The sequence below is a fragment of the Salmo trutta genome, chromosome 4 (assembly GCF_901001165.1).
Source record: "Salmo trutta chromosome 4, fSalTru1.1, whole genome shotgun sequence".
Taxonomy (NCBI): domain Eukaryota; kingdom Metazoa; phylum Chordata; class Actinopteri; order Salmoniformes; family Salmonidae; genus Salmo; species Salmo trutta.
In genome coordinates, this window is record NC_042960.1 from 37,153,760 (window position 1) to 37,169,226 (window position 15,467).

At 43.3% G+C, this 15,467-nt stretch overlaps 1 protein-coding gene across 1 annotated transcript in view; it reads right to left on the reverse strand.

Annotated features, from left to right (window-relative positions):
• LOC115192311 (glial cell line-derived neurotrophic factor-like) overlaps positions 1 to 15,467 on the reverse strand; it is a 56,255-nt gene that overhangs the window by 16,966 nt on the left and 23,822 nt on the right. Inside the window, exons 2-3 of the mRNA XM_029750651.1 lie at positions 10,163 to 10,224; positions 7,726 to 7,933 (exon numbers count right to left, since the gene is read on the reverse strand). Of these exons, the coding sequence (XP_029606511.1) occupies positions 7,726 to 7,933; positions 10,163 to 10,224 (270 nt within the window). The remainder of the gene's footprint in view (positions 1 to 7,725; positions 7,934 to 10,162; positions 10,225 to 15,467) is intronic.

Genomic DNA, 15,467 nt, shown 5'->3' on the forward strand with positions numbered 1-15,467 from the left:
GCTACGGTCACAAGACGCAGGCCTCCTAATTGTCCCTAGAATTTCTAAGCAAACGGCTGGAGGTAGGGCTTTCTCCTATAGAGCTCCATTTTTATGGAATGGTCTGCCTACCCATGTGAGAGACGCAGACTCAGTCTCAACCTTTAAGTCTTTACTGAAGACTTATCTCTTCAGTAGGTCCTATGATTAAGTATAGTCTGGCCCAGGAGTGTGAAGGTGAACGGAAAGGCTGGAGCAACGAACCGCCCTTGCTGTCTCTGCCTTGCCGGTTCCCCTCTTTCCACTGGGATTCTCTGCCTCTAACCCTATTACAGGGGCTGAGTCACTGACTTACTGGTGTTCTTCCGTGCGTCACTTGAGTGGGTTGAGTCACTGACGTGGTCTTCCTGTCTGGGTTGGCGCCCCCCCCTTGGGTTGTGCCATGGCGGAGATCTTTGTGGGCTATACTCGGCCTTGTCTTCGGACGGTAAGTTGGTGGTTGTAGACATCCCTCTAGTGGTGTGGGAGCTGTGCTTTGGCAAAGTGGGTGGGGTTATATCCTGCCTGTTTGGCCCTGTCCGGGGGTATCATCGGATGGGGCCACAGTGTCTTCTGATCCCTCCTGTCTCAGCCTCCAGTATTTATGCTGCAGTAGTTTATGTGTCGGGGGGCTAGGGTCAGTCTGTTACATCTGGAGTATTCTCTTGTCTTATCCGGTGTCCTGTGTGAATTTAAATATGCCCTCTCTAATTCTCTCTTTCTCTCTTTCTTTCTTTCTCTCGGAGGACCTGAGCCCTAGGACCATGTCTCGGGACTACCTGGCATGATGACTCCTTGCTGTCCCCAGTCCACCTGTCCATGCTGCTGCTCCAGTTCCCACTGTTCTGCCTGAGGCTACGGAACCCTGACCTGTTCACCGGACGTGCTTGTTGCACCCTCGACAACTACTATGATTATTATTATTTGACCATGCTGGTCATTTATGAACATTTTAACATCTTGACCATGTTCTGTTATAATATCCACCCGGCACAGCCAGAAGAGGACCACCCTTCATAGCCTGGTTCCTCTCTAGGTTTCTTCCTAGGTTTTTGGCCTTTCTAGGGAGTTTTTCATAGGGAGTTTTTCCTAGCCACCGTGCTTCTTTCACATGCATTGCTTGCTGTTTGGGGTTTTAGGCTGGGTTTCTGTACAGCACTTTGAGATTTCAGCTGATATACGAAGGGCTATATAAATAAATTTGATTTGATTTGATTTGATTTAATTCACTCTGCAAATGGCAGAGTGAATTTTTGCACGTGAACGTACAATTGGAGGGGGAGCAGTGAGGGGATGATTTGGGATTCAGTCAGAGGCTCTCCTCCCTCCTCGATCATCTGTGTGTGTGTGTGGTGTGTGTGTGTGTGTGGTGTGTGTGTGTGTGTGTGTGTGTGTGTGTGTGTGTGTGTGTGTGTGTGTGTGTGTGTGTGTGTGTGTGTGTGTGTGTGTGTGTGTGTGTGTGTGTGTGTGTGTGTGTGTGTGTGTGTGTGTGTGTGTGTGTGTGTGTGGTAGCTAGAGCAGAGCATGTGTGGCTAAATTGAAAGCAGATAGGTGCTGGTGTTGAAACTGGGAGTGAAATTTATTTTGTTATCAGCTGAATGGTGCAAAGTGTACTGTCACTATGTAGGGTGATTACCACCGGAGGAGAGGTGGGAGAGTAGGAATGGCTGGCAGGCTGGTCTCCAAAAGGAGGAGAATTAATGTTGCTCTGTGTGAGTTATTGGAAATATTTCAGCTCTAATTCGTTCCATAAACTTCCTGAATCCTATCAGTATGTATGATGGCATGAACACGTTGAAGGTTTTTACTTTACAGGTATAACATAGCACAGGCATTAGAGCTATTTCAACATTCATCTGAACTGAACATAGTTTTGCCCTACACTATTGAAGCTTTGTACAGTAGGTCAACTCCTTAATATGCTCATATGTTTTGGGTAATGGGTTTTCTTTAAGGGGAGAATGCTTTCTTTCAGTAAATGAGTTGATGGATGGAGAGTTACAGCAACCCGCTTGTTAGTTCCTATGCCGGCGCCAGAACGAATCAGTTGGACGGGCCTTTGATATTCATAGGTGGGCATGTTTTTTCACAGAACCTCTTATGTTTGCACGCACTTGTATGATTTTTATTTTTATTTTTCATGGGTGTTATTGTAAAGACCATACGCAGCTTGTGAGTTTCAAGTTTGGGGAAGCTTCCAATTTATCCTATCATTTCTACTAATCTGCAGGAAAATTATGATTATTTATATGTCCATTTTCGTGAAACAGTTTCATTTCAATAATTACGTTTTTGTTTCTCAAAATCAGTGTCACATGTTAATCATAAAAATCTGAAGTAAAATTATACAAATCTAAAAGTAAAAATTCAGCTAAGAATTGAGCACCAGCCTCTGCCATATGGAGGTGGTGATACACTGGGGACTATTGGTGGCTAAAGAAATGAGCGCATAGAACTCAGAGAGAGCCTATAGGCAAATGCAGCAGTTGGCCTATAACTTAAATCATCAACTAAAGTAAAGCATACTGAACAAAAATATAAACGCAACATGCAACAATTTCAAAGATTTTACTGAGTTACAGTTCATATAAGGAAATCAGTCAATTTAAATCAATTGATTAGGCCTTAATCTATGGATTTCAAATGACTGGGCAGGGGCGCAGTCATGGGTGTGCCTGGCAAGGCATAGGCCCACCCACGTGGGGGCCAGGCCTACTCACTGGGAAGCCAGACCCAGCCAATCAGAATGAGTTTTTCCCTACAAAAGGGCTTTATTACAGACATAAATACTCCTCAGTTTCATCAGCTGTCCGGGTGGCTGGTCTCCGACAATCCCTCAGCTGAAGAAGCCGGATATGTGGAGGTCCTGGGCTGGCGTGGTTACAAGTGGTCTGCGGTTGTGAGGCCGGTTGGACGTACTGCCAAATTCTCTAAAATGACGTGAGAGGTGACTTATGGTAGAGAAATTAACATTTAATTATCTGGCAATAGCTCTGGTGGATATTCCTGAAGTCAGCATGTCAATTGCACACTCCCTCAAAACTTGAGACATCTGTGGCATTGTGTTGTGTGACAAAACTGCACATTTTAAAGTGACCTTTTATTGCCCCCAGCACAAGATGCATCTCTGTAATGGTCATGCTGTTTAATTAGCTTCTTGATATGCCACACCTGTCAGGTGGATAGATTATCTTGGCCAAGGAGAAATGCTCACTAACAGGGATGTAAACAAATGTGTGCAATTTTGTTTTGAAAAATAAGCTTTTTGTGCGTATGAAAATGTATGCGATTTTTTTTTTCAGCTCATGAAACATAAGACCAACACTTAACATGTTGCGTTTCTATTTTTAATAGGAATTTGAGAGAAAAGCCTAAAGCCGACAAAAATAAAAACCGTAGAGCATATCCTAATTAATATTCTGGTTCTTTCAATCACATTCATCTCTCTACTCCGGATGTTTGCCTCCCTTTCTATCTGTCTTGACTTAAGCTATTGCTAGTAAAGTGCAACGTATCAAATCATCAACTGGATCTGGCCAAAGCTGGTGCTAGAGAACTTGCAACATAGTATCAACTAGCATATTCCGGGCCCTCAGAGTTTCCCGCATCAGTGAGCTCGAGACAGAGAGCTGTTTTTTATGCCGTTTCCACTGGATATATGGGATCATCAAATCATGATATTTTGTTCTTTCACACCGAGGCTTGGTGATTATCGAGACCAGAAGTGTTGGAAAGACTTTTCAAATCCTGAGGAAGTATAATTTGCAATGGATGTTAAAAAAAACAGACTTCGTTTACAATGTGTGCGGTGAAGAAAGAATTATTGAGAAGCTCAGTACATGTGATAGTTAAGACAATCATACATTGCCAAATAGGTACTTTCCCACATTTGTATGCAGCAGGCCAGGTAGGCCTATTTCTATGCGTGTTCAGGCATGCGTGTTCCCTCAACGTTATCAGGACAGAGAAACCAGACACAAGCTCATTGCTCATAGAGCATTCCAAACAAAAGTCAATTGAAAGATTTACAAAACTCGTAATGGTTATGACATAATCCCAAACTTGTTTCTCACAAGTGTAGCACATTGTGAACTCGGCAAACAATGTAAATTACTGTAATTAATAATTGCAGTAGTTTTAACAGAAATGTATGTAACCAAATGAAGAAGGATTATCAGTACATTTACTAGGCCTACTGCTGTACACATTCTGGAGAGCTGAGTGCATGCATTCTGGAGAGAGACACGTCATACACACCTAATTCTTCTTGTTAAAACATTTAAAATTATACCCAAGACACATTATCTTCACACATATTTTAGATGCTTTTCACTGACAGATGCAACTCAATCAGCTAGACAGCCACGCGTGCTGCCCAAATTGCGGGATTCCCAAATATGGATAATCCTACAAACTCGTGATTAGAAACGGTGGCAGGTAGCCTTGTGGTTAGCGCGTTGGCCCACTAACCAAAAGGTTGCTAGATTGAATCCCCGAGCTGACAAGGTGTAAATCTTTCCTTCTGCCCCTGAACAAGGCAGTTAACCCACTGTTCCTAGGCTGTCATTGTAAATAAGAAGTTGTTCTTAACTGACTTGTCTAGTTAAATAAAGGTAAAAAAAATTAACAATCCATATTAAAAAGGCTGATGATCCTCCGGTAATGTATTTTGAAAGTTTTTTTTTTTTAAACAGGAGTAATTATATAATTTTGACAAATCATACATTTACTTTAGGGGAAGCCAGCATCCTAACAGTGCACTGTGCACCAGCCAACTTGCGTTCCAATTTGCAAGAGATTGAAACCAGAGATTTGTATATAATGACGAGATGCCCACCGCCGCCCTTACAATGGGAGTCGGTGTCCCAAAGGCGGGAAGGCAGAATATAAGTTTAGGTCTGCATATTATGTCCATAGAAATGCATTGGGCTTATTCTGGACAGATTTTGGTAAGAGTTAGCCCTCTCGCTTAGCCTCTTCCTCACTGCTAAAACTCTTTCACTGGAGAAAGCAGAACAGCACCCCTCTGTCTTACTATATGAAGCCCATGTATCTGATGCTGTCTGTACAGAAATAGTATGACATGCCATACTCTTTTGGTCCAGAGAGAATCAGATACATGGTCTATACATACAGAGACAGAGGGGCGCTGTTTCTCTTGCTTTATCTGAGATCGATGCGTCTTTCTGTTGGCGTGCGTCTCGGACAAATAAATGATCAATATTTCAATATTTTATTTGGACGGGCAAGGAGATACGGTAGGGCGGGCCAGGCCCCCTAAGGCCCGCCCATAACACCGGCCATGGTCAGTTTATGTCTTGTTGTTGAAGAAATCAAAAGAATATGAATTTTAATAAAAATGTTCCTCAGGCAAAACAAGAACAAGGGAGCTGGTAGTCAAATCATTCCACATCTAGCCATGTTAAAACATGCTACAAGTGTTTTTAAAAATGTCATACAATTATCGAAGTATTCCACAAGGTTTAGGGAATCACTTCTAACGCAATTATAGTAATTGCGCAGTCAGTAAAGAGGAAAGAACAATGTAAAGAAAAGATTTGTACACATATATCTAGAAAGTATCTTGGCGTCTGAGTTACTCCTGTTTGTTTTCAACAGAGGTCAGTGGAGATCCACCCACCCAGCCCCAGGACATAATATCTACAGCAACATGACAGCATGACACGGAGTACATAAGAGTGATTATTTTTATCCCTGTAGTATGTGGGAGAGCACGCTTTATTGCTCCACTGACTAAGGCCGTGTCCTGCTGTTGCGATGAAAACTACCAGGCATACTTCCAGAAGTTCTATGAGTCATAAGAGTAGTGCACCCTATTCCTTATGTAGTGCACTATTTTGACCAGGGTCCATAGCGAGTCCCAGAAGGGCTCTGGTCAAAAGTAGTGCACTATATAGGTAATAGGGTGCCATATGGAAGAGATTCCCAAAAAATGTTGTTTCAGAGACCCCTTTTGTGATAGAAAATTCATCCGGGACCCCCTCATAGTATCAGAACACAAGTCCTACTTTAGAGTGCAATAAAAATAGCATACAATCAGTTGTACTATGACTTCTGCAGTGCATGGCTGGACTAATCAAGTCTCGGGCCCTGGGAAAGGGTACATTTTAAAGGCTCCACTCTTGGCATCAGAGAGAACATTTAGCATTTTTAAAGCTATTTTTCTGCAATTCTACACATTTTCTACACAGAGAGAAAATGTTGCAGTTGTATTGCTAATTTTGTACAATTCTACATATTTTGCCATGGGGCTGAGAGAAAATCTCTGTGCGCCTCCCAAATGTTGTAACAATGCGGAGGGCGCCGTACTGTATAGCTCCCCATTGACATGATTGGTTGATGGTAAGTTGGGCCGGGAGATCCAGTATAACACAAACTCACTTCCTTGACAACTTCCTTCACAACAGCTCTGCGAAGCGAAGAGCAAGAAGTACAAATGCCTGACTTCTGCTAAGGCCGTATCGAAGTAAATGCTGTACAGCCACTGTAGAAGTCTGATTTACCATGAAGAGCCTTTTAGAGTTAAGAACGTCAATTGTGGATTAGTAATATTACATATTACATCCTCTCAACTTTTTACACAAATCCCTTGTCCAAAATCCATTTAATCTGTTGTTGCTAGCAATGGTCATAATTATTTTTTTTATTTTTTTTATTGATTTTTTAAACAGAGTTTTTCATTTTGAGATCTGGTTGCAGACCCCATGCAGTACCTTCATGGACCCCACTTTGGGAACTTCTGCCATATGGGACAAAAGTGCCGCCTTTAGAGTTTTGGGTGCCCTAAGTGAGATTTGGTCGGGGCCCCGCCCACATCGCATTCAAAATGTTCTAGTGCAATTTTTCACATTTTGCCTTGGGGAGGAGAAAATGTTGCAGTTTTAAAGCCAATTTTCTTAAATTCTACCCATTTTGTCATGCCATGTTCATATTATACTGTATCTGTGTGAGAGTGACTAACAAAATCAATCGGGGCCCCCTGTCGGTAATTTGGTGATGATTAGGCCTACTACAAGGTTTAGATAGCTGGCTAGACTACCTTACCTAGCAATCAAAAACATTTTAGCTGACATGGGCTAATTAACTGACTGACACATAAGAAGTGGAAAACTGCTGATGCACTACCACATTTTGAAATTGCACCTTCTACTTTTCTACTCTCAACTGTAGGTTGAGACACCGACTGAGTTCCATTTTTTTTGGGGGGGGGGGGCCCTAGCAGCCACGGGGCCCTAAGAGCAGCACGTAGTCTGCGTATCGGAAGAGGTGACTCTGTGGGACACAGAGTCTCTTATTTTATGGCCATTACAAATCAGGGTTTTATCTTTGGATTTATGAATCATTGTTCTCAAAGAGACAGCTTGACTGCTCCAAAACAGATTAGGAAGGATGAGGAATAAGAACAAGAACGCCCTTCCCAATCTAATAAAAACCCAGCGGACCTTGCAGGGCAAGGCTGGGTATGTACTGTTAGATGGCTCCCACGCAGCAGCCAGAAACCTTGATATACTGTAATGTTACATGTTTTCCCATGGTGAACTGGGGGATACTTTGGCTGCATGACAAATAACACCCTATTCCCATACAGTGCACTTATTTTGAGCAGGACCCATTGCCTTTATGTGATGTGGTTTATGTGACAGCATCCAGTATGGAGGTCATGAAGAGTTCTGAGGAAGTACTAACCAAACAGACTGGGCCAGGAGGCCTGGCCATGGCCGTCCCTGTTCTCTCCCAGCTCGTGGATCTCTGAGTAGTGGTCTGGGAGCCAGGCCCCAGCAGTGGTGGTCCTCTCCTGGGCTCGGAGACGCTCAGTGTGGGCCTCCTTGAGGTCCTCCTCAGAGAACACCCCCTCTACCAGGGTTAGCAGAAAGGCCACTACCCACAGCACTATCTGGGAGGGAGTGGAAAAAAGTACATGTCACAACACCATTAGAGTTTACTACACCCATTACAACTCAGAGCATCATCTGGGAGGGCCAGGTGGAGAGTACATGTCCCTAAACCATTAGAGTTTAATACACCCATTACAACACAGAGCATCATCTGGGAGGGCCAAGTGGAGAGTACATGTCCCTAAACCATTAGAGTTTAATACACCCATTACAACTCAGAGCATCATCTGGGAGGGCTAGGTGGAGAGTGCATGTCTCTAAACCATTAGAGTTTAATACACCCATTACAACACAGAGCATCATCTGGGAGGGCCAAGTGGAGAGTACATGTCCCTAAACCATTAGAGTTTAATACACCCATTACAACTCAGAGCATCATCTGGGAGGGCCAGGTGGAGAGTACATGTCCCTAAACCATTAGAGTTTAATACACCCATTACAACACAGAGCATCATCTGGGAGGGCCAGGTGGAGAGTACATGTCCCTAAACCATTAGAGTTTAATACACCCATTACAACACAGAGCATCATCTGGGAGGGCCAGGTGGAGACTACATGTCACTCCACCATTAAAGTTAGTTAGTTACTATACCTATTACAAAACATTCACCTGAAGCATAATATAGGACAGACAGGGATACAGTATGTCACTACTGCAATTACTACAGTTACTACAGCCATTTCAACATACTCAATATAACTGAATTGATAAGCACAGAAAAGGCAGAGAAATATAGAAATGACAGAAACTATGTTAAATAAATAAACATTGTAAAATAAACAACATAGAGCAGACAAATTAAACGTAGCATACGTAAACATATAAACATAAACACAGAATCGTACTGTAAACACAAAAACAGACATAAAACTGTGGCTACAAAACATAAAAAAGGACACAGACATAACAACCACTGCTGGTGATAATGAAATGTTACCACAAGCAAAACAACTAACAGCAAGAGCAAGACTCAATCTAACATTTTGAGAAATAGATACCTTGTATATTGATTTATCTGGCTTGCAAGTCACAGAAGGCATGCAAATACTTTTTAATGAGCCCCTACATGTCCCCCCCCCAAAAAAAAATAAAAAAAATAACTGCACTTGTCTTCTCCTACTAGCAATGACTGCTGATAACTTCTTTATTGGGGAAAAATGTACTTACTACCACTGTGATGTGTGGCTGTCTCACCTAGCTATCTTAAGGTGAATGCACTAACTGTAAGTCACTCTGGATAAATTACTAAAATGTAATTGTAATGTTATCTCTGTGACAGCAGGCAACAACCCCAATAATGTTGCGTTGTTGGTTACGGAACACATCTCTCCTGTTATCATACTGTTGTTTACTTGACTCCTTGTATGCCCATCAATATTTGTCCCTTTGGGATGAATACAGTTTATTGAATTGAATTGAGTTGGTTAGAGAATACATCTCTGTAGGCCTGCCCTGCCTGTGGTCAATTTGCATTTGATTTGGTTATTGTATGTTACATAATCCCTGTGAGGTTGTGGGACTCCAAGCTGTTTTAGGTAAGGTGATCCAGATCCCTATCCTTACTGTCCCATCACCACCAGCCCCCAGCACCCTAGTCTGACATAGAGGCACTCCCTCCCTGGTCAGGCCTCTCTAACCAGGCCCAGGGCCCTCTGAAAGAGACCTGGGTTCAAATACTATTTTAAATCATTTTAAATCATTTAGCTGTGCTTGATTGAACATACCTGTTGCAATGGTACATATTGTAATGTCCCAAAAGTGAAAACCAAGCCTACCTGGCACTCCAGGAAGGCTAAACCAACAGCTCAAAAATATTTCAAATAGTATTTGAACCCAGGTCTGCTGGACAACCCACTGACAGGCCTGTGGGCCGGCTGTGGCCAACACATCGCCTCTGTAATTACTTAATTGACAGCCGACACCCCTCCAGGGCCAAGCGGGGGTAATGTTTTAGAGGCACTTATAAAATGAGTTTCACTGGAGGCAGCAGCATATGTCTGCTAGGCCAGCCAAAGGCCCAGATCAGTGTAGTGGAAACTGACAAGGCTGAAACATATACCTTTACAGCCATACTCTAAACCGGCTGCCAACAAGCAAGCAAACCCTCTGCCCCGCTTTTCATTATTTAATTGAGGAGGTTTTAGACACGTTACTTAATGTTGAGATTTTAAGGTGTCGTGTTGTTGTTTGTTTGTTTTTGTTGTTGTTGTTAAAATGGTAAACTCACCTTCCAGTTCCTCTGGTGGTATTGGGCAGTTGACAGTTCCTGCCTCCTCCACATCTTTCCATCTGTAAAAAAGAAACTGTGTCTGTTGAACAATCGCTACATACTTCTCTCTACATTCCTCTCCCTCGTTGTACTGTAGGCTTACAGTCGTGAGACTAACTACAACGTATTTTAAAATACTTCACAGGTATAGATTTGAATCCAGAACGAACGTGGAAGCAACATATTAAAGTAGCATGTTGATAAGCTAGCTTTCCCAAATGACACCCTATTCCCTATATAGTGGACTACTTTTGACTAGCGCCCTATTGGCCCTGGTCAAAAGTAGTGCACTACTTAAGGAATAGAGTGCTGTTTGGGAAGCAAACAAGAACAGCGGTTATTGGTGTGGAAGTGAAGAGTGGTGAATTAATGGATTCCTTGTTTCCCTTAGTAGGAGCACCTCATCCCATGCTGCAGGCACTTTACAGCGTCAAGGTTCATAGCCAGAGATAGAGAGGAGGTGTCAGGTGGAGTTGCCAGATGAGAGGTGAAAAAGAGGCCGGCTGTCAACCTCAACACACTTGTGACAGTCTGTCAAGGAGAGGAGCAGGAACCATGCCACAGGGCTGGGCAGGACTGGTTTCTATCTCATCCAACCAGACCATAAAGACAGTACATGATGCGCCTCACTGAGGGTTGAGGGTTGAGGCTTGAGATAGTGAAACGAGTCGCGGTTGAACAAGGAAAATATCAACTAGCTGTTTTTTCTATACACCGGCAGGACAGAACTGCAGCGTCAGGTAGACTCAAGAGGGGTGGTGTGTGTCTCTTTCTTAACAACAGCCGGTGTGCGATCTCTAATATTAAGAACGTTTCGAGGTTCTGCTTACCTGAGTTAGAATAGCTCACGATAAGATGTAGACCATACTATTTACCAATCTGTATTTTTCGTAGCCGTCTATTTCCACCACAAACAGCCCCTGGCACTAAGACCGCACTCAACGAGCTGTATAGGGTCAAAAGCAAACAAGAAAATGCTTAGCCTGAGGTGGCGCTCCTTGTGGCCAGTGATTTTAATGCAGGAAACTGAAATCCGTTTTACCTCATTTCTACCAGCATCTTACCTGTGCAAACAGAGGCAAACAAACTCTAGATCACCTTTACACCACACACATACAAATCTCTCCCTCACCCTCCATTTGGCAAATCTGACCATAACTCTATCCTCCTGATTCCTGCATACAAGCAAAAACTCTAACAAGAAGTACCAGTGACACGCTTAATACGGAAGTGGTCCAATGAAGCGGATGCTAAGCTACAGGACTGTCTGGCTAGCACCAACTAAAATATCCAATGGCATTGCGGAGTTTACCACATCAGTCACTGGATTCATTAATAAGTGCATCGACGTCCCCACAGTGACCATACGTACAGTTGAAGTTTGACGTTTACATACACCTTAGCCAAATACATTTAAACTCAGTTTTTCACAATTCCTGACATTTAATCTTAGTAAATATTCCCTGTCTTAGTTCAGTTAGAATCACCACTTTATTTTATGAATGTGAAATTTCAGAATAATAGTAAAGAGAATGATTTATTTCAGCTTTTATTTCTTTCATCACATTCCCAGTGGGTCAGAAGTTAACATACATTCAATTAGTATTTGGTAGCATTGCCTTTAAATTGTTTAACTTGGGTCAAACATTTCAGGTAGCCTTCCATAAGCTTCCCACAATAAGTTGGGTAAATTGTCGCCCATTGCTCATGGCAGAGCTGGTGTAACTGAGTCAGGTTTGTAGGCCTCCTTGCTCACACACGCTTTTTCAGTTCTGCCAACAAATTTTCTATAAGAGTGAGGTCAGGACTTTGTGATGGCCACTCCAATACCTTGACTTTGTTGTCCGTAAACCATTTTGCCACAACTTTGGAAGTATGCTTGGGGTCATTGTCAATTTGGAAGACCCATTTGCGACCAAGCTTTAACTTCCTGACTGATGTCTTGAGATGTTGCTTCACTATAGCCAAATAGATGGCATCCCCATGATGCCATCTATTTTGTGAAGTGCACCAGTCCCTCCTGCAGCAAAGCACCCCCACAACATGATGCTGCCACCCCCGTTCTTCACGGTTGGGATGGTGTTCTTCGGCTTGCAAGCCTCCCCATTTCTCCTCCAAACATAACGATGGTCATTATGGCCAAACAGTTCTATTTTTGTTTAATCAGACGAGAGGACATTTCTCCAAAAAGTCCCCATGTGCAGTTGCAAACTGTAGTCTGGCTTTTTTTATGGCAGTTTTAGAGAAGTGGCTTCTTCCTTGCTGAGCGGCCTTTCAGGTTATGTTGATATAGGACTCGTTTTACTGTGGATATAGATACTTTTGTACCTGTTTCCTCCAGCATATTCACAAGGTCCTTTGCTGTTGGGATTTGAATTGATTTGCACTTTTTGCACCATAGTGCGTTCATCTCTAGGAGACAGAACGCGTCTCCTTCCTGAGCGGTATGACGGCTGCGTGGTCCCATGGTGTTTATACTTGCGTACTATTGTTTGTACAGATGAACATGGTACCTTCAGGCGTTTGGAAATCGCTCCCAAGGATGAACCAGATTTGTGGAGGTCTACAATTTTTTTCTGAGGTCTTGGCTGATTTATTTTGATTTTCCCATGATGTCAAGCAAAGAGGCACTGAGTTTGAAGGTAGGCCTTAAAATACATCCACAGGTACACCTCCAATTGACTCAAATTACCTTAATTAGCCTATCAGAAGCATGTTAAGCCATGACATAATTTTCTGGAATTTTCCAAGCTGTTTAAAGGCACAGTCAACTTATGTAGGTAAACTTCTTACCCACTGGAATTGTGATACAGTGAATTATAAGTGAAATAATCCCGCTGTACATAATTGTTGTGTCATACACAAAGTAGATATCCCAACCGACTTGCCAAAACTATAGTTTGTTAACAAGAAATTTGTGGAGTGGTTGAAAAACAAGTTTTAATGACTCCAACCTAAGTGTATGTAAACTTCCGACTTCAAATGTACATATCCCAACCAGAAACCATGGATTACAGGCAACATCAGCACTCAGCCAAAGCTGCTGCTTTCAACGAGTGGGACATTAATCCGGACGTTTCTAAGAAATCCCGCTAAGCCCTCCGCTAAACCATCAAACAAGCAATGTGTCAATACAGGTCTAAGATCGAATCCTACTACACCGGCTCTGACACTCGTCCGATGTGGCAGGGCTTGCAAATTATCACAGTTTACAAAGGGAAACCCAGCCACAAACTGTCAAGTGATGCAAGCCTACCAGATGAGCTAAATGCCTTCTATGCTCGTTTGAGGAAAGCAACACTGAACCATTCATGAGAACACCAGCTGTCATAGACGACTGTGTGATCATACTCTCTATAGCTGATGTATGACCTATAAATAGTTAAACATTCACAAGGCCGCCGGGCCAGACGGATTACCAGGACGCATACTCAGAACATGCGCTGACCAGCTTGCAAGTACATTTACTAAGATTTTCAACCTCTTCCTGATCCAGTCTGTAATACCTACATGTTTCAAGCAGACCACCATAGTCCATGTGCCCAAGAATGCCAAGGTAACCTGTCTAAATGACTATTGCCCAATAGCACTCACATCTGTAGCAATGAAATGCTTTGAAAGGTTGGTCATGGCTCATATCAACACCATCATCCCAGACCCTGGACCCACTCCAATTCAGATCCACAGATTGTGCAATCTCTATTGCACTCCATACTGCCCTTTACCACCTGGAAAAAAGGAACACCTACATGACAATGTTGTTCATTGACTACAGCTCAGCATTCAACACCATAGCGCCTTCCAAGCTCATCACTATGGACCCTAGAACTGAACACCTCCCTCTGCAACTGGATCCTGGACTTTCTGATGGGCCGTGGAGAGGGTAGGCAACAACACATCCGCCACACTGATTCTCAACACGGGGGCCCCTCAGGGATTTGTGCTTAGTCCCCTCCTGTACTCCTTGTTCACTCACGCCTGCTTGGCCGCCCACCACTACATCACCATCACAAAGTTTGCAGACGACACGATGGTGGTAGGTCTGATCACCGACGATGATGAGACAGCCTATAGGGAGGTCAGAGACCTGTCAGGTCAACAACCTCTCCTTCAACGTCAGCAAAGACAAAGGAGCTGATAGTGGACTACAGGAAACAGAGGGCCGTGCACTCCCCCTTTCAGATCGATGGGGCTGTAGAGGAGCGGGTCGAGAGCTTCAAGTTCCTCAGTGTCCACATCACTAAGGACCTATCATGGTCCAAACACACCAACACAGTCGTGAAGAGGGCACGACAATGCCTCTTCCCTCCAATGCTCAAAAGGTTATACAGCTGCACCATTGAGAGCATCCTGACGCTACAGAGGGTAGTGCGTATGGCCTAGAACATCCCTGGGACCGAGCTGCCTGACATCCAGGGCCTCCATACCAGGCAGTGTCAGAGGAAGGCCGTAAAAATTGCTAAAGACTCCAGCCACCCAAGTCAGACTGTTATGGAGGCCCTGCCAAGTCTAGGACCAAAAGTCTCCTGAACAGCTTCCACCCCCAAGCCATAAGATGCTGAACGATTAATCAAATTTCTACCCACACTATTTTCATTGACCCCCTTTTTATTTTTTTACTGGCTCTCTGCACACTCACCGGACTCTACCCACACACTCACACATACTACACTGACACTCTAACACACACATACACACACACACACACACATGCAGATTGACGCCACACACACACACACAAACACACACACACACACACACACACACACACACACACACACACACACACACACACACACACACACACACACACACACACACACACACACACACACACACACACACACTAACTTTAACACTCTTTCACTCTCTTCACATGCGCTGCTGCTGCTCTGTTTATTATCTATCCTGATTGCCTAGTCACTTTTACCCCTACCTACATGTACATATTACCTCAATTACCTCAATCACCTTGTACCCCTGCACATTGACTCGGTACCAGTACTCCTTATATTGTATATAGCCTCGTTATTGTTATTTTATTGTGTTACTATTTTTCCAAATTGTTCTTTCTTTTTGAAAGTAAAGATTCACCCATTTTAAATGTTATCTTGTTTTTGTGTATCTTTGAGCAATGTTCTATCGATTCCCTGGGTAATTTCATCTGAGCTATTGCCATTCAACCAGGCAGAAATTCGTCCGGTATGACGTAGCATTAAGATAAAGCCGCTCTCACTACATTGCAAGTTAATAGGAATATGAC